Below are 26,417 nucleotides of genomic sequence, written 5' to 3' on the forward strand. Positions count from 1 at the left end.
GGAAAGTTTCGGTTAATTTAGTTTTTATTTTCTACTTTTTAAAAAAATGATAAGCATTTGTCATAAGCCACTCCTTGAGCACACTGTACAACTTTCACTGTAGAATTGCTCTTCCGGGACGCTTGGATGGCTCAGTGGGTTAACCATCTGCCTTCAGTTCAGGTCATGATCCCAGGGTCCTGGGATAGAGCCCCACATGGGGCTCCCTGCTCAGTGGGGTGCCTGCTTCTCCTTCTTCCCCTGCCCTGCTTGTGCTCTCTCTCTCAAATAAATAAATAAAATCTTTAAAAAAATAAAAATATAGTATTGCTCTTCCTTTGTAAAACTAGGTAAACATAAAATACATATGATCCTCACAATGTTCAAAAATTGCAGAGAAGTAGTTTTATTCATTCTTTGGTCAGGAATTTAATATTAGTATTAATAATTTGAGTAATCTGTTCAAAGAGGAAATCCAGATTAATTTTGTGAAGAAGGGTACAAAATTAGAAACTTAAGTTTAATTATCTTTTTAATGTATAAATTTTATTATTTAAAAAAAATTTTTGAAAGATTTTATTTATTTGACAGAGAGAGACACAGCAAGAGAGGGAACACAAGCAGGGGGAATGGGAGAGGGAGAAGCAGGCTTCCCGCCGAGCAGGGAGCCCGATGCGGGGCTCGATCCCAGGACCCTGGGACCCTGACCTGAGCCGGAGGCAGATGCTTAACTACTGAGCCACCCAGGTGCCCCTAATGTATAAATTTTAGTTTTTGATCCAGTTTTCAGGGGGGAAAAGGGAGTCTGTACTTCCCTATGTTTAGAAGAGGTTAAATTGCCGATCTATATTTTACAAAAGCTTTGACAAGGAAACAGATTACATGGAATCTCTGCCTAATTAAAGTGAGACATCATCATATGTTGTATATTTGGAAAGACTCTAGATTCTTTAGGTCAAACTTTTTAGAAACAATTACATATCAGACTTAGACCTCATTGGACACAGCACCATAAAGTTTCTCTTTCCGTCAGTGAAAAATAGCAAATCAGGTTTCAGATCCATCAAAACTTGACTTTAATAGAGTTGGTTTGAGCTACTCCTTAATACGAAGCCTAATTATTAAGGAAGTACTTAGGATAAAAACTCGGCTCTCAATTCAGTAACTATTCTGTTTAATATCCATCTCTAAAAGACAAAGCAAAAAATATAATCTGCAATCATCAGAACTTAGTTTAGAAATTGATAAAATCAGATCAATGCACTGATTTGTATTTGTAAGGAAAAAATAGAAATATCTAGTAGGATATAATCTCAGGAAGCACACAAATGGACAGTCTGTTGTGAAAATAAGTATTTATTAAAAACAAAGTTCAGAAAAAACATACTTGTTAAAACATGGTTAATTTTGACAACAGGAGGTCAGGAAGCAAAAAGTGTGATGAGAAAGTAAGAATATCAGTTACTAAGTTATACCCACCCCTTCAATTATACCCCTGGTTATCTTAAAATATATAATGGTAGCTCTAAAGACTCTAGACAGATCTCTGGATTTATGGCATGTTGCCTTTCATGCTTTATTGATTTCCAACTTTAAAATTACTGGCCCAAAGGGTAATATTTTATGATACTAAATCAAATGCATATTCTTGGAAAATTTCTCTCTTTTAATGTAGTCTATGAAATATTGCTGTTTAATTCTATGCTAGAATTTTATCTGTTTTGTTGTTGTTAGAAGCTTTATCAACTGTTTAAATCCTCAGGCCAAATTGCCCTGAAGGAGAAGATACATAGCCGTCCAAATTTTTTCAACATTGCATCTTTGGCCCTCTTTCTTGAAAAGGGTATAGGTTCAGTTTAATTAATACTGAATTTTTTAATGTGCAAAAATCTAACTCTGCTTCTTAAAGCAAATGAAAGGAACAAAAATATAGCACCATTCCAATAATCAAATGCCAGTAAAAATGGCAGCAGTACAAAGATCTAAGCAAATCTCAAACACAGCAGATTTGTAATTAGAACACCATGCAATGATTAATTTTTGGCAAGAACAAGAAGCTTAATAACAGGTAAAAGAAACCAAATACTGCATTATACTGAGTACTAAGCTAAGTAACCATAATTAATCTTACAAATTCTCCAATATCATAATCACTTGCTTTAGAGTAACAGTATATAAGCCTCATTTTTTTAATTAAATGACTGTTTAACAAAGCTAATTGGAACGAATACATTTATGCAAATTTACATCCTAGAATAATAAACAGGAGACATTAGTCAAGGATGGATTAAGAAAGTTCTATTCTTTTTCGTCATCTGAGTGATCAGGTGGCAAAGGACATGCTCTGTGGAAAGAATAGAGAACTTCAATAGTCACCAGAGTATCAACTATTTAAAAAAAATAGTTGTAAACCTATATAAATCATGAACATTAATAGTGCAATGTGTCTGGTCAAGTGAATAGAAATGAGAGAAAATTATACTCATTAGTTGGCAAACACCTACAAATTCCAAGTACTAGAGCAACAAAATCTTTAACTATTTTGCCTGTTAATTTATCAGTGTTTCTCCTTTAGGGTATGTTGCCATTTTTATTAAGAAGGGAATCTCTATTTCTCTAGAATCTTATATCAATTAAGTGGATTGATAAAGAGTATAACCCTTCAGCAAGAACTTTGTGATAATAGGGATGCCTGGGTGGCTCAGTCAGTTAAGCTTCTGCCGTCAGCCCAGGTCATGATCTCAGGCTCCTGGGAAAGAGTCTCATATCAGTATGGAGCCTGGTTCTCCCTCTGACTGCAGCTCCCCCTGCTTGTGCGCTCCCTCCCTCCCTCCCTCTCTCTCTCTGACAAATAAATAAATAAATAAAATCTTAAAAAAAAAAAAACTTTGTGATACTGAAAAGCAAAAAAATCAACCAGTCCATTTGAGCAGAGAAAACATAGCAAGTTGCCATATGTATATGTATATCCTTTTGAACCATATAAACATATTACCTAATTGGAAAAAGCTCAAAATTGGTTAAGTTGGTACAAGGTAGTTGTAGCTTTTGAAAAATAATTTACATTACCCCAGAGCCGTTTTATACTCATTACACTTTTTATGGAGAAAAGTCTATGAAAAACTTAACCATAAATCAGAATTTTTTTTAGAGCTGATGAAGATCTGTGAAATCTATTCTAAAATAAGCAGTTTTGGGGGTGCCTGGATGGCTCAGTCAGTTAAGCGTCTGCCTTCAGCCCAGGTCATGGTCCTAGGGTCCTGGGATCGACCCCAAGTCCGCCTCCCTGCTTAGCAGGAAACCTGCTTCTCCCTCTCCCACTTCCCCTGCTTGTGAGCTCTCTCCCTCTCTTTGTCAAATAAATAAATAAAATCTTTTTAAAAATAAAATAAAATAAGGAGTTTTCAAATTAGATCCCATAAGCCTAAATGGTCATAGAGCTAGTTAGTGAAAAAGGGAAGTTAAAAGTATTCTGACTTGGTATGAGATTATCATCGACTTACCTACTATTAGATTACCAAGAAGATGTCATTGTATTTTCCCGGAAGTTAAATCAAATTAACAAATGAACACTATCATGAGCCAAGCTTCCTGTTTGCAAGGACCTGCTGTAATTTATGTATCATAGCTCTATTCAAGGTTTTAGGTAGACAATCTTTCTTGATTCTGATCACCCCCACCATGCAAGTGAAGGGAGTTTACCCTGCCTTTGTGAGAAAAATAAAGCTGTAGGAGTAGCCATGTTTCAGATTATAAATTAGAGAGTTTATAGCAGAAGTCCTTCTGATAAAATGATAGTTTATTAACTACTATCAAAAGTAAATCTATTAATTTACTATCAATAAAAAGGTAATTACAGCTCTCCTAAACAAAGACAAATCTGAGAAAGGGGTCTAAAGGAATAATATAAACCTTTATTACCTGGTTTTATGTCACAAATTTTAACACCGTGGATCAAAGTTCTTTATGAAAATATACATGTAATCTTTCTCCACATAATTGAAAGCCTGTAATATATACTTTATTGTTATGATGATCAATAATGGTCAATGGAATAGCCTTATTTGGCTATATTGCCAAATATTTTGTTTCCTTCATGGAAGTCACAAATAATTCAAGAGGGTTGTAATATACTCTAGAGGTAATATTGACTATTAGCCTATCATATTAGAATGAGAAAGAACAAGGAAGAATGGTGCCAGACAGTGACAGGGAGCTAGAAGAAACTTACAGGATCAAGAAAGCAAGTCTATTAAAAGGCTCCATCTAAAAATGTATCCCATTTATTGTTGACTTTTATTGAAACCAGAAATCGTAATAGTGACATAGCAATAAAATCTAAAATTCAGTTACTGCTCTAGAGTTTGACATTCCTTTTAGATATCTCATAACAGGGATGCCTGGCTGGCTCAGTCAGAAGAGCATGTGACTCTTGATCTTGGGGTTGTGAGTTTAAGCCCCACATTGGGTGGAAGGATTGCTAAAAATAAATAAATAAACTTAAATATCTTGTAACATGGATGGTGGGCACTCAATAAACATTTATTAAATTATTTTATGAACAGCATTGAATTGTTAAAATTGTATATGCATAAGCATCATTTTATATATCCAAATATTTTGTTTTGTTTTATTTTTTTTAAGATTTTATTTATTTGACAGAGACACAGCGACAGAGGGAACACAAGCAGGGGGAGTGGGAGAGGGAGAAGCAGGCTTCCCGCGGAGCAGGGAGCCCGATGAGGGGCTGGATCCCAGGACCCTGGGACCATGACCTGAGCAGAAGGCAGACACTTAACCATCTGAGTCACCCAGGCGCCCCCCAAATATTTTGTTTTAAATGCTCTTTCAGCCATTTATTTTTTTTAGTTTGTGTTCAATGGAAATCAATTCCACACACAATGCACAATCCCAAACAGACGTACAGTGTTCAGATATGAAGCAAAGGGAATGTTCATTCACACCCAGAGCTCCCCCACATAACTTGACATCTGTTGGGTCTGGTTGTGGCCCTATAGGTTTCTAAAGATGGCAAATAGTGGTTTAAGACTTATTAAGCATACTATGGTCATATTGGATACTATAAAACGTAAGCATCAGTGTGTGAACATGTGAACCAAAAATTTCATGGAGTGCCTATTTCCAGAAAATTTTCTGTACATCAAGGCAGTTGTAAAAGTTTTACTTTCCAGAATCAAGTACACCTAGGTTTAGGACCAGGTTCTAACTACCTAAAAATACTGATATAGAAAGTGTTCCAAATGTAGCTATTCTGATTCATAAATTTTTTTAAATGTATTCATAGAAAGAGCCAAAAGAGTTGTGAATTTAATATAGGCAAGTCTCGGGGCACCTGGGTGGCTCAGTTGAGTAAGCATCCAACTTTTTATTTCGGCTCAGGTCATGATCTCAGGGTTTTGGAATCAAGCCCCACATGGGGCTCTAGGCTCAGCACAGAGTCTGCTTGTCCCTCCCCCTCTGCTCCTCCCCTGCTCACACTCTCTCTCTCAAATAAATAAATAAAATCTTTAACATATATACATATATTTTGGGGCACCTGGGTGGCTCAGTCGTTAAGCGTCTGCCTTCGGCTCAGGTCATGATCCCGGGATCCTGGGATCAAGCCCCGCATTGGGCTCCCTGCTCTGCGGGGAGCCTGCTTCTCTCTCTCCCACTCCCCCTGCTTGTGTTCCCTCTCTCGCTGTGTCTCTCTCTGTTGAAAAAATAAATAAAATCTTTAAAAAAATAATAAAATAAAATATATACATATATCTTATATATATATTTATGCAAGTCTCCTGTCTTCACTTCCCCAAATACCTAATATACATTATTTTTGCCTCCTTCATATCTTTGCATCTTAATTTCAGTATTTGTCAAATACACCTTCAAAACAGAGCAATTTTTAAGTTGTAAAAATTACTTAAATGCAGAAATAAATGGCAGTATTTTAAGATTGATTGAAATCAAAGCATTTCATATCTTTGGAATCAAGTTAAATGATCCAAGTTAACTAAGTGAATCTGGCATTCTTATTGAATTGGAATGAGTGATAGGAAATACCTGTCATTTGACTTTTAAGTGTATATGCAGAAATTACTCATGCTTAGATTTGTAGTACATTCCAATAAAGCACCAATGCCCTGTAACATGTCAATTACTACATAATGTCAACTCCAAAGACCCAGAGGAAAGAGTTCCCAAGAGAACAATGAAAACTTAACAATGTAAAATTTTATGTGGAGTCTATCAGCATTAAAATAGGACTGCTGAGGGTGCCTGGGTGGCTGAGTTGGTTAAGCGACTGCCTTTGGCTCAGGTCATGATCCTGGAGTCCCGGGATCGAGTCCCACATCGGGCTCCCTGCTCAGTAGGGAGTCTGCTTCTCCCTCTGACCCTCTTCCCTCTCATGCTCTCTATCTCTCATTCTCTCTCTCAAATAAATAAATAAAATCTTAAAAACATAAAAAAATAAAATAAAATAAAATAGGACTGCTGAAATAATACACAGAGGATTTACAATAACACCTGGTGGTTCCTTCCAATGTACATATAAATAGAATCATGGAAGCTTTTTATAGTACCTAATCATTTTATGGCCTTCTAAATTTAATGAATCAAAGTAAAAACCCAATTTCCATTCCACAGCTAATCCCTTTTCTCTAGATCAAGATGAAATTATTGTTATCAAGGAAGAGTTTTAAGTGTCCATATTTCTTAAGCTACATTTAATCACATCGTTAATTTTCAATGTCTCTCTCTCTTCAGTCTTGTATGTGAAACTCTAGCAGATTTAATATTGGCATTCGTTATCTAGTCAAATCCTTCAGATGCTCTGTAAGTAAGTCCAACTGGGGACTCTCACATTTTCTGTGTTAGTGAAATAAAGAGTAGTATTAGTAGATCTGATGAAGACTGTGTTTTCCTTGTCACATTGGACTTCTAGTTACCATATGGATTGGGCTTTAGAATATGTGTTAGTTAACAAGATGTTTTTTGGCCTGGATCTGTTTAACAGTAGAGATGTAGAAGGACAAGCAAGACCACAAGGAGAATGGCCACTGACTGCAGGGCACAAGTGGACACTGTGGGTTCAAACAGAGGACCCAGTGTGCTGGCTAAAGGAATGTGTGACTAAATCTGTGTGGATAGGAGCAGTGCCAGAAGTAGCAGCCTCAGACTGAGCCTGGCCACCAGCCCCTTGCCCATGTTGGCCGCTGTGCCTTGGGTCAGACCTGCTGTTTGGTGTGCTGTTGGATCATAGGCTTCTGACTGGTGCAGGAGAAGCAGCTAGCAGGGTCTCAAACCAGGGGGCATCATAATGACAGTGACGTGGCACCATCTGCCCACCCATGCTCACTATTCCCCATACCTCCAGTTACATAATTGGTCTTTGAAACACAATTCTTCAAAATTGTTTAGAGAGCCTGGATCCTATTACTTATAAATCTATTTTTTAAAAAGCAGCTTTTCTTTGCCTTTATTTTTTCCAAGTGGCATTACTTTTTTCCTGATTCTTAGAAGTATGTCTGTTGTTGAAAGTTGGTAGCACAAAATGAGGAGAGGGTCTTACCTAGAGATAATCACTATTGATATTTGGTCTGTTTATATACATGTTTTTACACCATAAAAATTGTTCTTCTATATGCAGAATTTTTGCTTAGTATTTATCATGAGCATATTTCTGACATTAAAAGCTTAAAAAGCATGATTTAATTATCTTTTTTTTTAAAGATTTTATTTAGGGGCGCCTGGGTGGCTCAGTCGTTAAGCATCTGCCTTCAGCTCAGGTCATGATCCCAGGGTCCTGGGATCGAGCCCCACATCGGGCTCCCTGCTCGGCGGGAAGCCTGCTTCTCCCTCTCCCACTTCCCCTGCTTGTGTTCCCTCTCTCACCATCTGTCTCTCTCTGTCAAATAAATATTTTATTTGTTTATTTGACAGAGCGAGCGAGAGAGCACAAGCAGGAGGAGCAGCATAGGGAGAGGGAGAAGCAGGCTCCCCACTGAGGAGGGAGTCTGACACAGGGCTGGATCTCAGGACTTAGGGATCATGACCTGAGCCGAAGGCAGATGCTTAACTGAGCAAGCCATCCAGGCACCCTGATTTAATTATCTTCTTTTTTTAAAAGATTTTATTTATTTATTTGACAGAGAGAGAGAGATAGTACAAGCAGGGGGAGCGGCAGGCAGAGGGAGAAGCAGGCAGAGGGAGAAGCAGGCTCCATGGGAGCCCAGTGTGGGATTCCATCCCAGGACCCTGGGATCATGACCTGAGCTGAAGCAGACGCTTAACTGACTGAACCACCCAGTCTTCCCTGTTTATCTCCTTTTAAAACTATGTACAGGGGCACCTGGGTGGCTCAGTCATTAAGCGTCTGCCTTTGGCTCAGGTCATGATCCCAGAGTCCTGGGATGGAGCCCCACATCTGGCTCCCTGCTCCACGGGAAAGCTGCTTCTTCCTCTCTCACTCCCCCTGCTTGTGTTCCCTCTCTCATTGTGTCTCTCTCTGTCAAATAAATAAATAAATAAATAAATAAATAAATAAATAAATAAATAGTGTACACTGGGGGTGTCTGGGTGGCTCAGTCGGTTAAGCATCCCACTCTGGATATCAGCTAAGGTCTTGATCTCAAGGTCATGAGTTCAAGCCCTATACTGGGCTCCACGCTGGGCATGGAGCCTACTAAAAATTAAATGAACAAAAATTTTTAAGAATAAACAAATGTTTAAAAAAAGTATGTACACTGAACTCTATGTGTGCAGTTGTATTCCCACCTTTTTTTTTTTGAAGTATTTTTAGGTATTTTTAGAGAAGTTGTAAAGAAAATACACCATGGTGTTGTGGTTTTCTAAGTGATGGGGATTTCTATATTTTCCAACTTTTCTACTTTGGTTATTTATTTCTTGTGGAGGTTGAACTAGTAGTTTTTTGAGGGGTTGAGTTAGTAGAATTGATGCTGGATAAACTAACATAGAAATTGCTTTTTTGAAAAAAAAAGGTATAGAAAATAGTAAAAATGAAAGAATAAAGACAAGAAGTTCACAGTTAATAACTTAGCACTTAGCATCTGATAGGGAACTCTTTGAGTGACTGAAATGAGTAAAAATAATACTTTTCATTGATGTTTGAAATTCAGGAGTGACTTAGAAAAACATGAGCACAAGTTTTAAAAAAACCCTGTTTGTGTCTTTTTATCTGCTCAAGGAGAAACTTTAAAGTTACTCAATATCCCCCTGTCTTTTACTTTCAAGAATATAAATATTTTCTTTAGATTCCAGAATATAAAAACTTACTTTCTTTTTGCTTTTCCTAAGCCACTGCTTCCTGCCTCTTCAGGAATCCGATTCTCTTTTTCAGAATCTTTAGGAGACAGCCTGAAGAATTCTCCGATTCCTTTTTGCCACTTGGGAGTTGGGCGCACACAAACTGGATTCCCTCCTGCATACTTATTTTCAACTATAAAATAAAAACAGATGGAACTAAATAAGAACTAAGGATACAATTGCCATTCCTTTTTTTTTTTTAAAGATTTATTTATTTATTTATTTGAGAGAGAGAGAGAGAGAGAGAATGAGAGAAAGCACAAGAGGGAAGAGGGTCAGAGGGAGAAGCAGACTCCCTGCTGAGTAGGGAGCCTGATGTGGGACTCGATCCCCGGACTCCAGGATCATGACCTGAGTTGAAGGCAGTCGCTTAACCAACTGAGCCACCCAGGCACCCCTGCCATTTCTTAAAGGGAAACAATTCTTTAACATTAAATCTACAGAGTTTTAAGTAGTATTACATCTATCTTAAAATAATTAGAAAATGTGAGATGATAAAGCTGTATTCAGTCAATATTATATATTATTATAATACAATGTATAATAATATTTTGTTAGAGTTATCCTTTGTCCTAGGAAAATAAAATTAACAGAATTTTTACAACTGGAAAATACTTTTCATAACTTAATCAGAAGCAGAGCTATTCAAATAGTTTTATGTATTGTCATACTAAACTTTGACACATTTTTTCCTAACATGAGGTATAGTATAAACCACCAAAATTTTACTTAACAAGGTTTTTAAAACACCTGTGAAAGGCAAAATAAATATACAGCAAAAGTGAAAGTTTCCACAAAATTAGGTTTCACTTTTCAAAGCCCTTGGCTCCTTTTCAGTTCATAAGGTAAATCTAATTCCTGATTTTTTTTTTTTTAAGTAAGCTCTACACCCCACGTTGGGTAAACTTATGACCCTGAGATCAAGAGTTGCGTGTTTTACCAACTGAGCCAAACAGGTGCCCCAATTTCTGATAATTTTTTTATTTTAAAATAGTAATATAGAGGAAAAATTTCTGCCTCTTTATGAAGTAATGGTTAGAATACCAAGATGAGCAAATTACTGAGCCACTACATATTTTTTGCTTTAAACATATTTGTCACAAACTACCTGTTATAAAGTTGCTTCCAAATATACTCTCTGAAGCTTTTTTTAAATTTTTTTAAAGATTTTATTTAGGGGCACCTGGGTGGCTCAGTCGTTAAGCGTCTGCCTTCGGCTCAGGTCATGATCCCAGGATCCTGGGATCGAGCCCCGCATCCGGCTCCCTGCACAGCAGGAAGCCTGCTTCTCCCACTCCCCCTGCTTGTGTTCCCTCTCACGCTGTGTCTCTGTCGAATAAATAAATAAAGAGAGAACAATCCTGAGCAGGGTGAGGAGCAGGGGGAGAAACCGACTCCCCCACTGAGCAGGGAGCCAAATGTAGGACTCTATCCCAGGAGCCACCCAGGCGCCCACTCTCTGAAGTTTTAAAAGTAGAAGTGGCTTTTAAAAAACAGTGATCTGGGGCACCTGGGTGGAGGAGTCAGTTGAGGGTATGACTCTTAGTTTTGTCTCAGGTGGTGATCTCAGGTTCGTGAGATCTAGCAGGGTCCAGTCGCACTCAGCAATGGAGTCTGCTTGGAGTTTCTCTCTGCCTCTGCCCCTCCCCCCAATCTCTCTAAAATAAATAAATAAATGTTAAAAAAATAAATAATAGTGATCCTTTGGTTCATAATTTTCCAAAAGGAAACTTATAGGTATGCTTTGACTACTTAGAAAGTGTAGGGGACGCCTGGGTGGCTCAGTCCATTAAACATCTGCCTTTGGCTTGGGTCATGATCCCAGGGTCCTGGGATCGAGCCTCCCATAGGGCTCCCTGCTCAGCAGAGAGACTGCTTCTCTCTCTTCCTCTGCCGCTCCCCCTGTTTGTGCTCTCTCTCTATGAAAGAAAGAAAGGAAGAAAGAAGAAAGTGTACGGCAGCAACCTATAGCTCAGCACCGAATTCAAACCCAGCTCGGAGTGCCTGGGTGGCTCAGTTGCTTAAGGGTCTGACTTTGGCTCAGGTCATGATCTCAGGGTCCTTGCTTGGCAGGGAGTCTGCTTATCCCTCTCTCTCTGCCCGTCCCCCTGATGGTGCTCTCTCTGTCTCTCTCTCAAATAAATAAATAAAAATCTTTTTTAAAAAGATTTTTATTTATTTGACGAGAGAGAGACGGCGAGAGAGGGAACACAAGCAGCGGGAGTGGGAGAGGGAGAAGCAGGCTTCCTGCGGAGCAGGGAGCCTGATGTGGGGCTCGATCCCGGGACCCTGGGATCATGACCTGAGCCGAAGGCAGACGCTTAACTTACTGAGCCACCCAGGTGCCCCAATAAATAAAAATCTTAAAAAAAATTCAAACCTAGCTCTGATTTAATTATGTGACTTTTTTTTTAAGATTTCATTTATTGGGCGCCTGGGTGGCTCAGTTGGTTAAACGACTGCCTTCGGCTCGGGTCATGATCCTGGAGTCCCGGGATCGAGTCCCCGAGCAGGGAGCCCGCTTCTCCCTCTGACCCTCCCCCCCTCATGCTCTATCTCATTCTCTTTGTCAAATAAATAAATAAAATCTTTTAAAAAAAGATTTTATTTATTTATTTGACAGAGAGAGACACTGAGAAAGAGAACACAAGCAGGGGGAGTGGAAGAGGGAGAAGCAGGCCTCCTGCGGAGCAGGCTCCATCCCAGGACTCTGGGATCATGACCCCAGCCGAAGGCAGACGCTTAACGGCTGAGCCACCCAGGCGCCCCTTAATTATGTGACTTTTACCAAGGTATGTAACCTGAGCTTAAATGTCCTCATCACTTAAAATGAGGTTATTACCAATTGCATACAGTTGATTAAAAATAGAGATCTGTGGGTGCCTGCCTGGCTCAGTTGGTGAAGCATGCTCTTGATCTCAGGGTTGTGATTCTGAACCCCATGTTGGATGCAGAGATTACTTAAAAATAAAATCTTTAAAAAAAAAAAAAGAAAACCAACAATGGAGATCCTTAGGGGCACCTGGCTGGCTGAGTGCGTAGAGCGTGAGACTCTTGATCTTAGGGTCCTGAGTTCAAGCCCCTCGTTAGGCGAAGAGCTTACTTACAAAAAAATAGAGATCTGTAAAATGCCTTAAGAGATGCATTTGGGGGTGCCTGGGTGGCTCAGTCGGTTGAGCGGCTACCTTTGGCTCAGGTCATGATCCCGGGGTCCTGGGATCGAGTCCCACATCGGGCTCCCTGCTCAGTGGAGAGCCTGCTTCTCCCTCTCCCTCTGCCTGCCGCTCTGCCTACTTGTGCTCTATCTATCTCACTGTCAAATAAATAAAATCTTTAGGGGCGCCTGGGTGGCTCAGTCGTTAAGCATCTGCCTTTGGCTCAGGTCATGATCCCAGGGTCCTGGGATTGAGCCCCGCATCGGGCTCCCTGCTCAGTGGGGAGCCTGCTTCTCCCTCTCCCCCCGCTTGTGCTCCCTCTCTCGCTGTGTCTCTCTCTGTCAAATAAATAAATAAATAATAATCTTTAAAAAATAATAAAATCTTAAAAAAAAAGAAGTGCATTTGGCCAACATATGTTCATTAAGGCCTTATTCAGTTGGCTCCGGTAATTCAACAGTGGACTAGACAATGGCATGTGGCCCTAATTGTAATGTAGTGGTGCAGGGTATAGAATATCCTCAATAAATTAATCACCTTTCAAAACTTTTGACCTACAGCTCCTTTTTATCTAAAGACAGTAAATTAGTAAATATTTTCTAATGAAATATTTAGAACAGGGGTAAGTTTAAGTTAACTTAAGAACCTATGAAGTTCTTCACAGTGCTCCCCTGTACGTTCTTAATTAGGCCTTGTGGAATTAATCTTCCTAACTGCTCAACTTCCTAGAAATGGAATGAGGCACCAGATGGCACGGTATTTTCTCAACCTCTCCTTGCACAGAAGGAGCAGTGTGAAGCTATTTCATCGGCCAAGTTTTCCCTTCTAATGTCCCAAAAGCAGTATCAGGAGCTGCATAGTTGGAAAACACACACACACACCATGCTAAAAAAACAAAAAACAAAAACAAAAATACATGCAGAAATGAAAACAAAAACTTTTACACTAAGAAGACAACGTGAGGGCGCCTGGGTGGCTCAGTTGGTTAAGCAACTGCCTTCGGCTCCAGTCATGATCCAGGATTGAGTCCCACATCGAGCTCCCCACTCAGCGGGGAGTCTGCTTCTCCCTCTGACCCGCCTCCCTCTCGTGCTCTCTGTCTCTCATTCTCTCTCTCAAATAAATAAATAAAATCTTTTTTAAAAAAAAGAAAAGGAAAAAAGAAGACAACGTGATTAGCACCATCAACCATGGTCCTAATTCTTAATCTAGTGAAGGGGAGCTTAAATAGCCTCTTGCAGGAAAAAGCCATGTGCCGATATTAAAAATAAAAATGCCAAACTAGAAAAGAAAAATAATTTGAAGATAAACCGTGTCTGTCCCTAACCCCGACGTTGGAGATTCTTTTCCTTACGACCCCCACCTTTACCCCAACCCGCCGAGAGGCCAAGGTCCCCTCATTATATCAGAGGGCAAGGAAGAAATTCGAGTGTGAGGATCTCAGGAGAATAAAATTCCCCCGTGGGTCAGGAGGCTTGCAGGTCAGGAGAACTGTGATGTAAGGCCTGATCCCCTTTGAGAAGGTTCCTCCAGGAGTGGCAGGGGCGCTTTTTACCTTTCCTTGACGAAAGCGATGTGGAATTAGTGGCAGAAGTGGAGGAACCAAGCACCTTCCTGGGGGCTCGCGAAGCCACCACTGCGAAGAGGCAAAAGAGAGCATTCAAAACAGCGCAGTAAGGTTCCGACACCGAGTCTCTCAGAACCACGCTCTCACCACAGTCTCCGACCCCGCCGCTTGGAGAGGAGAGCCCCGCGATCCAGAACAGCCCGACAACCCTCCCCTGTCCGCGCCGCTCCTTCCTCCTGGTAAACGGGCCCGGCCGCGGCTTCCAGAACTGCTGGACTAGTCGGCTCACAGGGCGGTGGAGAGCCCTGGCCTCTCCCGCCGGTAGCGGGGCTGCCCGGAGAACCCCCTGCCCTCCACTGCCGTGCCCAACTACCTCACCTTTTCTGTAGGTGCCTGGGACACTGTCCGCTTTCGTCCGCACCATGTTCAGATTCGAGGAGATGAGAGCAATCGATTGACTTTCCAACCGCGGGTGTTTAACTGCACAAGGACCCGAAAAACGAATCTCCCGCCACAGTTTATATTGGTCTCTTTCCCGCGCGCTCTTCGGGCTCTCCAGGGAAGCCGCTCCCATTGGTTCCGCGCCGTCCCCCCGCAACCAATCGCCGTTGTCCCCCGATGACAGCGGCGGGGCTCGGCTCAGTATCGTCCAGTCCATCAGCTTTGCAGAAGCTTGTGATTCGTACCCGCCCCAAGTGGGCGGTGCCAAGACCTTTCCTGGGGTGCCCCAAGAGTGAGTGCCAAGATTATGAGTTAGGGAAATGGGCCTGCTTAGAAAAGAAAACCCAGGAAAGACAGTGAATTACAACATTCCTTCAAAAGTTACCCCAGGATTAAATCCATAATGATTGACTCCAGGAAAAGAAACTTGAAATGAAGCGGATTTTAAAATGCAAATCAGAATAAAGAACTTTTTTTTTTTTAAACCTCAGACAAACTCTCAACAGGGTGCATAACAAAACAATTCTATGGAATGTTAGAAAAAGAAGGTAATTTATTTACAAGGCTTTTCTACGTTTTTATTATGGTGTGAAACTAAAGGAAAAACTGAGTGGATTTTTTATATGTACACACATAAAAAGGAACAAATTAATGAAAGGTCTTCCTGAGATCTATATGGTCTCAGAGTTCCTTCAAAATATGCCAAATGTCAGGGTGCCTGGCTGGCTCAGTCAGTGGAGCATGCAACTCTTGATTTTGGGGTTGTGGATTTGAGCCCCACATTGGATATAGAGATTGCTTAAAAATAAAATATTTTTTATTTTATTTTATTTTTTTAAGATTTTATTTATTTATTTGACAGAGAGAGACACAGGGAGAGAGGGAACACAAGCAGGGGGAGTGGGGGAGGGAGAAGCAGGGCTCCCGCCGAGCAAGGAGCCAGATGCGGGGCTCGCATGACCCGAGCGGAAGGCAGACGCCTAACGACTGAGCCACGCAGGCAACCCCAAAAATAAAATCCTTTAAAAAAAAATGCCAGATGTGCCAAGGGTACATCCCTGACACACAGTGATTATCACGCTAGAACAGGAGCTCACAACTATTTTCTATCCCTATGCATATCTTCTAATTACTCAAAATGCCCCCCGGGGAGTGATTTTTACTCTCTGAAAATCATGCATAAAACTGATCAGATGAGCTTGCCTTGGGATGCACTTTGTTAAATGCTCACTTGAAAGGCAGTCCTGAAAGTGTAAGCAGGCCATTGATTCTCTCCAGTAAATTATGCTTGAACTTTCGGAAAACAGGCTACTTCAATAGACTCAACAACTACTTTGTGTTTTGGAATTAAAGGATCTTGAAAAAAAGATTAAAGAATCTAGACAAGTGAAATTATATATTATATTATAATTATATTAATTGTATTATAATTCTATTAATTACATTATAATAGCAGGAAATGTATTGGAAATTACCTGTAGCTTTGTCTAACACTTGGAGTCTACAGTAGAATTCCTATCAGAAAAATCAACAAGCCCCAGGGTATTCCTTTCTTCTTTGTTATCATGCCCCTCTCAATACACAATCGTTCTTCAATACACATTATTTCCTTTTCAGTTAAAGTGGCTTCTACAAAGGCCTGAATTACTGAATTCAAACTCATATCCCAGATTCCTATGGAGATTAGAACAGCATAGAGAATCTGTCGGTCTTTTCTCTTAGCTCATATGCCAAGTAAATGGCTAGAAAGAATTGTAAATATACCTCTGCACGCAGGAGCAGTCTATTACTATAGCTGCGTTTGTATGTTTGTCTTTAATAATGGGGAAGAATGCATATTAAGGTAAAAAAATTGGGAAACAAGCAGTGATGTCTAGCAAAAATTCTTAATTTAATTGTTTGCTTTGAGGAAGTGCTTCTCCTTTAAGTAAAACACAGGATTGTGTGGTGTGAACTTGAAAATTTCAAAGGCTTAGGGCATTATGAAAAGTTGTAGTACATATGTATGAAATATCTGCCTAAATTTATACAAAAGAGTATCTTTAAGTCATGTTAAATAGATGCGCTTGCTTTCCTCAGGCAGAAGTGCATTTTAATAGACGATAATGACTAAATGGCATTGTATTACATTACATATATTACAAACTGCAGATTACAATCATTAACATATGCTTTATATAAAAAGAATACTTTATCAGGCGCCTGGGTGGCTCAGATGGTTAAGCGTCTGCCTTCAGCTCAGGTCATGATCCCAGGGTTCTGGGATCGAGTTCCGCATCGGGCTCCCTGCTCCTTGGGAGCCTGTTTCTCCCTCTGCCTCTCTCTCTCTCTCTCTCTCTCTGTCTCTCATGAATAAATAAATAAAATCTTTAAAAAAAGAACCCTTTATCCTTTTTTTAAGGAATACTTTATTCTTGAGGACCTAATAATTTCGTCATAATTTATATGATGTACTAAGTCCTATTATAAAAACAACCTTATCATAGTCTGTGTCTTCAAGAAGTTGACATTTATTTTTTTAAAGATTTTATCTATTTATTTGTCAGAGGAGAGAAGAGAGGGAGAGAGCACAAACAGGGGGAGCAACAGGCAGAGAGAGAAGCAGGCTCCCCGCTGAGCAACGAGCCTGATGTGGGGCTGGATCCCAGATCCTCGGATCACGACCCCTTCCGAAGGCAGTTGCTTAACCGACTGAGCCACGCAGACATCCCCAGAAGTTAACATTTAAATTGTCAGAACTAGGGGCACCTGGGTGGCTCAGTCGTTGAGCGTCTGCCTTCGGCTCAGGTCGTGATCCCAGGGTCCTGGGATCGAGCCCCACGTCAGGCTCCCTGCTCGGCGGGAGGCCTGCTTCTCCCTCTCCCACTCCCCCTGCTTGTGTTCCCTCTCTCGCTGTGTCTCTCTCTGTCAAATAAATAAATAAAATCTTTTAAAAAAAAAATAAATTGTCAGAACTAAACAGACACAAATAGGTAAACAATTTGGGTATGTTATATTAATATGAAAAGTAGCAGATTTTTAAGAAGAAACCAAATTTATACTCACTATTAAAGAAAATTCAGAGTATTTAAGGTTTTTTTAAGCTAGAAAATCATATATTTTCCAAATTAATAACGAAGACAATCTATACCCAATGTAAATCAATATACTTATATGATTTTGATTATTTATGTCAATGGAAACATTAGCATAAAAAAGTGAAGCAGGATCCAATTAATGTAATTGTTTAGTTTACATAGACTAATGGGAATGAAGAACCTCTGCGTTTAACAGGAAGTCAGCCAATTAAATTTACTGATGGGGGCACCAGGCAGGCTCAGACAGTGGAGCACAACTCCTGATTATCAGGGTTGTGATTTTGAGCCCCACATTGGGTGTAGAGAGAACTTATAAAATAAAATCTTTAAAAAATTTTATTGATGAGATATATCAGAGGATATTAAGCTCTCCAGAATAGTCTGGCTAATTTTCCCCAGTCCGTTGTCGCAGTGGAGTAGGGAGTAGTGAAACACATGTAAGTCTGGCTTCTCGGGTTGAAATATCTTTGACTTTTTTTTTTAAAGATTTTATTTATTTATTTGAGAGAGAGAGAGAGAATGAGAGAGAAAGCACATGAGATGGGGGGAGGGTCAGAGGGAGAAGCAGACTCCCTGCCAAGCAGGGAGCCCGATAGGGGACTCGATCCAGGGACTCCAGGATCATGACGTGAGCCGAAGGCAGCCGTTTAACCAACTGAGCCACCCAGGCGCCCTATCTTTGACTTTTAAAAAATCACTGCAAAGGGGGCACCTGGGTGGCTCAGTTGGTTAAGCGGCTGCCTTCCACTCAAGTGATCCCAGGGTCCTGGGATCCAGCCCCTCCTGGGGCTCCCTCCCTGCTCATCCAGGAGCGTGTTTCTCCCTCTGCCTCTCCCTCCGCTCATGCTTTCTCTCGCTCACTCTCTCTCAAATAAATAAAATCTAAAAATAATAATAATAAAAATAAAAATCATTGCAAGGGGCGCCTGGGTGGCTCAGTCCATTAACCGGTTAAGAGTCTGGCTCTTGATTTTGGCTCAGGTCATGATCTCAGGGTGGTGAGATTGAGCCCCACCTTGGCATCCAGCTCCTGGCTCAGTGGGGAGTGTGCTTGAGATTTTCTCTCTCCCTTTGCCCCTACCCCCTTGTGCTCTCTCTCTCTCTAAAAATAAATAAATAAACCTTTAAGAAAATAAAAAATAAAAATCACTGCAGGATGGGGGATGGGTTAAATAGGTGATGGGGATTAAATGCACTTGTGATGAGCACCAGGCGTTACATGGAAGTGTTGAATCACTATATTATACATCTGAAACTAATATTACACTGTACATTAACTGGAATTTATTTATTTATTTATTTATTTTTAAGATTTTTATTTATTTATTTGAGAGAGAGAATGAGATAGAGAGAGAGCACGAGAGGGAAGAGGGTCAGAGGGAGAAGCAGACTCGCTGCTGAGCAGGGAGCCCGATGCGGGACTCGATTCCGGGACTCCAGGATCATGACCTGAGCTGAAGGCAGTCGCTTAACCAACTGAGCCACCCAGGCGCCCACATTAACTGGAATTTAAATTAAAAACTTTAAAAAGGACAATTTTGGCAGAAAAAAGTATTATATAAATTCAAAAAAATCACTACAGAGAATTTATGTGGAAGTTCTTGAAAGCCAAATCCCAGCACCTTTTTTATTAGAGCTCTTTCCCCCCTCCCCCCAAGCTTCCTGGGTTGTCTTGGCCTTCCCGGAAAGGACCTGGCTTAAAAAGAATTTAATAGGAAGAGATTTTAGCAGTAAGAATCTAGTACTGGACCACATGGAAATCCTCCATGTGGTCCACCAAAGCAAATCCTCACAGTGGTTACTCTAGCTTGCAAGTGCTATTTTATTTTTTTATTTTTTAAAGATTTTATTTATTTATTTGAGAGAGAGAGAATGAGAGAGCACATGAGAGGGCTTAGGGTCAGAGGGAGAAGCCGACTCCCTGCCCAGCAGGGAGCCTGATGCGGGACTCCATTCAGGGACTCCAGGACCATGACCTGAGCCAAAGGCAGTCCTTTAACCAACTGAGCCACCCAGGCGCCCTTTTTAATTTTTTTTTTAAAGATTTTATTTATTTTTTGACAGAAAGAGAGACAGCGAGGGAGGGAACACAATCAGGGGGAGTGGGAGAGGGAGAAGCAGGTTTCCCGCCGAGCAGGGAGCCCGATGTGGGGCTCGATCGCAGGACCCTGAGATCATGACCTGAGCCAAAGCCAGCCGCTTAACGACTGAGCCACCCAGGCGCCCGCATGTGCTATTTTAAATGTTTTACATAAAACCAGAATAATTTTTTAAAGGCTGGCCTCTCAAATTAAGAGTTTTATCTTTTCCTCGACTGTAGTTGTTACACGTATTTGTACTGTCTTCTCAGCATAATTCCCGATTCTCAAGCCCTACATCTAACGACGCCTAAGAATCACGCGCAGATGAGCTCTGGTACCAGTCTGGTAAACAATGTCAGGAAGCGGGAAAGAGGAGGTGGCAGGGTTGGGAGGGATCTGTGCTGGGGGCGGTGCCACCGCGAGGGGCCGTGCAGGCTGGCGGAACCCGCGCGAGCTAGGTCGGTGTTGCGAAGGGGACCAGTCCGGCGCAGGACGTGGGGCTGTTGGAGCCCAGCTGGTTCCGGCTGGGAAAAATGGCGGTGGCTGGGGCGGTGTCCCGGGAGCAGCTGGTGGGCTGGTGCACCCAGCAGTTACGGAAAACTTTCGGCCTGGATGTCAGCGAGGAGATCATGCAGTGAGACGGGTTCGGGTCTCAGGCGGGAAGGAGCTCTGGGATGTGCACTGACTGAGCGAAAGGGGAAGCGGGGAGGACTAAAAAGTTGATGAGAGTGAAGAAATACGATAAAAGGGCTCTAGGCGCCGAATTTTGACCTCCGGCTTTACAGTTTAGCTCTGGAATAGTGTGTCAGGCTACGCAGTCGGCCGGTGTGGACTTTTTTCTTAGGAAAACACCAGATCTCTGATAATTAGACCTCTTAAGACTGTCCCGGGAGCCAGTTTCCTTATAAATTCTGGAGAGAAGGGGCAAGCCAAAAAATTTTTTCCCCCAGAAATCCCTTGCTCTGAGCATTTTAGTTTACCCGATCTGGGTTGTGTCAAATAAGACCTGGACTTTAAATTGACGCTGCGGTGGTAAGGGGTAAATAGCTCCTGACTGAGGAGTCCCCTGTTCTATTTTCTGTTGTCATTTACCAGTTTTGGAACCTTGGGCATTTTAATTTCCCTCTCTATACCTTAGTTTCCGTGTCTATAAAATGAAAAATTAGCAGGGCTTATCTTTAATACTTTATAATTCTTATGAAGTGGAGATGGTGACATAATTTAGGATTTGTTTTCAATTGATTTATCATGTTTGTTGCGCTACATAACTGCTGCTGGGGCAACGAAGACGACTGAGACCATGGGGTTCTGCCTGGTTGATGAGTGGGGAAATGTAAGGTGTTGTGGGAGCACGGAGTAAAGAACTCCCACTAAGATTTGAGAAACTATGAAGGTTTACTTCAAGGGATGACTTTAACCTGAGAGCTAAAGGGTGGGTAGGTGGAAGTGCAGTATTCTGGCGAGGGGAAAACTTCTACAAAAATTGGACTCAATCAAAGAACCTGAAAGTGTTTCTTGATTTGATTCCTTGTACATAGATGGTGAAACCTAAATTGCCATTTCTAGGGCTTTTGTAGGAAGTGAGTTTCTGAGTTTGGAGAAAACAGACTTGTTGGCAACGAGAGAAAAAAGAAATTAAAAAAAACAAACCCCAAACCCTGCCAAATCGTATGGCTTATCTTTATCCTTGTTTGAAGGCAAGAACAGATTAAGTAGTTTTCAGACATTTTTTTAAAGCAGTGGAATGCTGTCAAATGAGATAATGATACTTTTTTTTTTAAAGATTTTATTTATTTATTTGACAGAGTGAAAGAGTACAACAAGGGGGAGCAGCAGAGGGAGATGAAGAAGCAGGCCCCCTTCTGAGCAGGGAGCCTGATGCGGGACTCGATCGCAGGACCCTGGGATCATGACCTGAGCCGAAGGCAGATGGTTAACCATCTGAGCCACCCAGGCGCCCCGAGATAATGATACTTTGTAAATATACCAAACAGACAAAAAGTCACTCAGTTAAAAAAAAAAACCCAAAAAACCCACAAAGATTGAGGCTACTTTTGATGGATCAACAATGCAGTATGGTTAGATGCAGTCTTTTCAGTCTCAGTACCCACACCCTTTAAAGAACGGTGATCAGAAATTTAAGTTTTATAGTTGAAGAACTAAGTATGGATAAATACCTGCTTGCATTTTTTTTACTCATAAATATAAGCTCTACAAAATTGTTCAAAACTGAAAAAAACACTGAAGCTACCTATAATATAATGCTATTTGAACTCATTTGACTTAGGTTTTTACTAGTTATTGCTCAACAGGCTATGATGCCATGATCAAAGCATTTTTGTGTAAATTTGCTGTGCTTTGCCTGGTATTTTTTTTAATTAATTAATTAATTTATTTGACAGAGAGAGACATAGCGAGAGAGGGAACACAAGCAGTGGGAGTGGGAGAGGGAGAAGCAGGCTTCCCGTGGAGTAGGGAGCCCGATGCGGGGCTCGATCCCAGGACACTGGGATCATGACCTGAGCCAAAGGCAGATGCTTAACAACTGAGCCACCCAGGCGCCCTGCTTTGCCTGGTATTTAATTGAAAATTAGTAATATGGAAGTGTGATAACTTGAAAAATTTGGCATGAGCGGCCTGAATTTTTACAAACAGCACAGAACTACTACCTTCCAAATCAGTGATAAATTTATGGAACATTAAGATGTGTACCCAGGATTAGCAAAATAAACTTTGTTCTATAATCTGCCTTAGCTCATGTTCTGGATGACCGTATTTTGATAAGATTTTGCATATAACACATTTGGATGTATGCTGTTCCTTATTATCCTTTGTTAAATAGTTAAAATAACATTTATTCAAATGTTTCCGGAACTCTTTAAATACTTCCCTAGTGGTTTGAATACTCCACAGTTAAATGATCCCCTGAGATTCCTTGCAGTTCCTTCTGTGAGAACTTGGTAGCAATTAATCTTTTGATGGGGGCTGCTAAGTTTGGGGATCAAGTTGATTAAACTGTAAAAGTCCTGAAATATAGTTGTGTCTTTTTAATCTATGATGGATTAAAAGATGCTCTTAATGAGGCCCAAAGGCACAGGTTTATTCACCTATAGATCATAACTCTGCAAATGTACCACCCCGTTAGGAAAAAAACCTAGTGATCGTACAATCACATGATTTTGTTTTAATTTAAAGGAATGTAGCATTATTATAATTTTTCTTGTATCCAATACCAGTGTGTCTGAATTACAGTCTATTCAGATCTTATAATGCTTTCATGGTCTGATAAGTTTATTTACAAGTTATTTTTTCAATTCTTTCTTTCTTTGATATAACAATCACTGTAGAAATCTAAAAAAATCAGAAAAAGAGGAAGAAACTAAAATTACCATAATACCATAACCCAGAGGTAATCACTGTTTGTCTCTTAGGGTTTTTCCTATGCGTATTATAATTTATTTTCAAAACATATTCATCTTAGAGGAAAAAATAAAATAAACTGTCTTTAATCATACCACTCAGTGGTAATCATTTTAGTATATAACCTTCTGGCCTTTTTTCTACACGTAAGTGTATGGATATACACATTTCTTTTAGCAATTGTTATTGCTCTCATATACTCTACATTCTATCCTGTTATTTCACTTACCATTATATGAAAGCATTTTTTTCAGGTCAATAATAATTATTCATAAATTTCACTTTTAGTAGTGGCATATCACATTTTGTAAAGTCCGAAAACTTGAATTCATTAGTCCTTCCCATCAATGGATGTTTTAAATAGCTTCTAGTTTTTCATTAATTCAAATAGTGATGCAGTTAACATTTTGCATAAAATTTCCTGTAGAGTCCTGTAAATGGAATTACTGGATTATTTTTAAGGCACTTTAAATATATGGGCCTGTCCATTTTTAGAAAAGTTATACTGACTTGAACTATTAGCTCATTTCACTTCTAGGAACCCTTTATAACATTTCCTTAAAATAGATCTGCTTATTCTAATGTGATGCTAATCTTTATTTGTAATTTTTTTTTTTAAAGATTTTTTTTGAGGTAATCTCTACACCCAATGTGGAGCTTGATCTCAACCCCAAGATCAAGAGTCAAATGCTCTATGGACTAAGCCAGCCAACTGCCCTAATTATAATTTTTGAGAATATTAAATCAATAACTGGTTAGACTGTCTTATATACTCATATTTTTAGCAAAAAAGAAATTTTAGGTTTTGTAGTATAAAGATTGAGTCATTTGTATTCCTAGGAAAATATAATGACTGCAGTTACGTAGTTAGAGAAAGTATTCCTATGTTAAGGACAGCTCCAAAGCCCTATCTTCAAAACATTAATTCTAATCTTCTAACAAGATTATATGAAGGTTAGATTATGGACTACTTGAGGTCAGGATTTTTCTCCCAATCAAACTTATATCCCTAGCATCTAGCATAGAATTTGGCACGATCCACTTGAGTGGATTAACGAATGGTTTGTACTACATTGATTTCTGTTGTAATTGTTGAAAGACATAGTGTAAGCAGGTCTTGTTTCAACAACTTATATTTTTGCTTCCTGAGGTATGTTTTGTCAATTGAGAGTGCTGAAGAGATACGAGAATATGTTACTGACCTCCTTCAGGGAAATGAGGACAAAAAAGGTCAATTCATAGAGGAGCTTATAATGAAATGGCAAAAGAGTGATCAGGAATTGAGTTCTGATGCTCTGCAACAGTCCTTCAAAAAAGATGGTAAGTTAACATAATTGAAGTTGAAATATTGGTAAATGGGCCAGTTTATAGGACCTGATATTTTCTCTCACTGCTATTTCCTCACAGCTAACTTAAGCAGAATCAAATGTATACATATTTTTAGTTCAGTTGTACTCAAATTGTAAAGAATATTGTTTTAGTTCAGACTTTTTGAACTTTGAAAATACCGCAAAAATGCTTGTTTGCAGATACAAATGTGGTTTCAGAATAGTTTGAAAAATTTATCCATGGATTAAAAAAAACACTTTTCAGTTATATATATACCTGGATAAAAGTAAATGTTGACCAATTCTAGTATGAATAGCATTTAGAAGTAACTATTTAATTAGAAGATACAAAAGATAAACACCAAACTAAATAACCTAAGTCATTATTATTATACAATCTAAAATATTAGATTTTAATTTACCATTTTAATCCTAGCCAGTAGTCTTTATCATCTACTATCTTGAAAATTATGGCTTAAATATAATTCTGGTTTGAGAGAAAAAGCTAATGTAAAAAGCTGCCTGACTTCATATCTTCACTCTAAATATTAAGCGTCATCTTCTCTTTATTAGCTATTAGTTCACCAATGAATCCTGCTATTATTAATCTATGTACATATATATGTATATAATTTTTTTTTTCTTTAAAGAAATGTTAGATGGGCAGAGATCCGGAGACCAGCTAAAGAGGAGTAGGCGGAAAGGAAGAAATAGACAGGAAGTTCCTGCATTTACTGAACCTGACACAACCAGGGAGGTCAAAACACCTTTTGATTTGGCCAAGGTGAGTGCTTATAGAATGAGTCTTTTTCTAGTTCTATGAAAAAGGGGAGGTGACTGATACATTTCAGAGAGCAAAGTGTACAAATTGGTCTAGAGTGGCAATTTTTCAACAAATGCATGAATTTTTTGGAGAGAAAGTGACTCAAAAATCTAATGTAAGAAAGTAATCAGAAATGCATGCAAAGGGGTGCCTGAGTGACTCAGTTGGTTAAGCCAAAACTCCTGGTTTCCGCTCAGGTCATGATCCCAGGGTTATGAGATTGAGCCCCATGTCAGGCTCCACAGTTAGCAGAGAGTCAGCTTGGGACTCTCTCTCTCCCTCTCCCTCAGCCCCTCCCCACAGCGCTCTCTCCCTCTCTAAAATAAATAAATAAATCTTAAAAAAAAAAAGAGATGCATGCAGACAAACTTGAAAATTTGAATTGACCTGTTTAACAGTAAGAGAAAGATAAAATTAATTATGGTTCCCTCGGGCACCGGGTGGTTCAGTTGTTAAGCGTCTGCCTTCGGCTCAGGTCATGATCCCAGGGACCTGGGATCAAGCCCAGCATCAGCCTCCCTGCTCAGTGGGAAGCCTGCTTCTCCCTCTCCCACTCCCCCTGCTTGTGTTCCCTCTCTCAGTCAAAAAATAAATAAAATCTTTAATAAAAAAAAATTATGGTTCCCTCATTTGATAGAATACCATATGCAACTAATAAAATTGTTCTCTAAAATATATAATTTGGGAAAACACTCATAAAATATTGAGTGAAAAATGCATGAATAAAATATGTTTGTTTGATTTTTTTTGTGTTTAAAAATTACTTATTCTGTGTACACACAAACGTACTTTCACACACATACACATACAAACCTAGGAATGCTATAAGGAAAATGTTAAAACTGGTGTTTCTTCAGGTAATATGACAATAAGTGTTTTAATTTTTCTTCTTTATACTCTTGTATTTTCTATTTTTTATTTTTACAATGAACAAGAATAGTCTTTTTTAAAAAAACAGCTTTATTGAGGTGTAATTGACATACATATATAATTGCACATACTTAAGATGTACAATTGGTAGGTTTTTTTTTTACCATCTTAACCATTTTTAAATGTACAGGTTAGTAGTATTGAAAGTACTTTCATATTGTTGATGCGGTAGATCTCCAGAACATTTTCATCTTGCAAAACTAAAACTCTGTATCCATTAAATAGCTCCCCATTTTCTCCTCCTCCCAATCCCTGTCAACCACCATTCTACTTTCTGTTTCTATGAATT

At 39.7% G+C, this 26,417-nt stretch overlaps 2 protein-coding genes across 2 annotated transcripts in view; one reads left to right on the forward strand and one right to left on the reverse strand.

Moving 5' to 3' along the window:
• Positions 1–1,319: 1,319 nt before the first annotated feature.
• PCLAF (PCNA clamp associated factor) lies at positions 1,320–14,556 on the reverse strand. The gene is made up of 4 exons (XM_028100239.2): positions 14,407–14,556; positions 14,017–14,097; positions 9,277–9,439; positions 1,320–2,323 (listed from the first exon to the last, which is right to left on the reverse strand). The coding sequence occupies exons 1-4, from the start codon at positions 14,450–14,452 to the stop codon at positions 2,278–2,280; spliced, it is 336 nt and encodes a 111-aa protein (XP_027956040.1). The 5' UTR covers positions 14,453–14,556; the 3' UTR covers positions 1,320–2,277.
• Positions 14,557–20,102: 5,546 nt separating this feature from the next.
• TRIP4 (thyroid hormone receptor interactor 4) overlaps positions 20,103–26,417 on the forward strand; it is a 61,709-nt gene continuing 55,394 nt past the window's right edge. Inside the window, exons 1-3 of the mRNA XM_028100324.2 lie at positions 20,103–20,261; positions 24,198–24,367; positions 25,026–25,159. Of these exons, the coding sequence (XP_027956125.1) occupies positions 20,161–20,261; positions 24,198–24,367; positions 25,026–25,159 (405 nt within the window). The 5' untranslated portion in view covers positions 20,103–20,160. The remainder of the gene's footprint in view (positions 20,262–24,197; positions 24,368–25,025; positions 25,160–26,417) is intronic.

Source organism: Eumetopias jubatus, unplaced genomic scaffold, assembly GCF_037043125.1.
Source record: "Eumetopias jubatus isolate StellerSeaLion01/CBP00866 unplaced genomic scaffold, mEumJub1_p1.0 scaffold_7, whole genome shotgun sequence".
NCBI classification, from domain to species: domain Eukaryota; kingdom Metazoa; phylum Chordata; class Mammalia; order Carnivora; family Otariidae; genus Eumetopias; species Eumetopias jubatus.

Bases quoted from the DNA above. Each gene is read 5' to 3' on its own strand.
- PCLAF (XM_028100239.2), bottom strand. From the start codon at position 14,452: ATGGTGCGGACGAAAGCGGACAGTGTCCCAGGCACCTACAGAAAAG. The intron at 14,098-14,406 runs GTGAGGTAGTTG...GCCTCTTCGCAG, and splicing joins CCCAGGCACCTACAGAAAAG to TGGTGGCTTCGCGAGCCCCC. The intron at 9,440-14,016 runs GTAAAAAGCGCC...TTTATTTTATAG, and splicing joins ATCGCTTTCGTCAAGGAAAG to TTGAAAATAAGTATGCAGGA.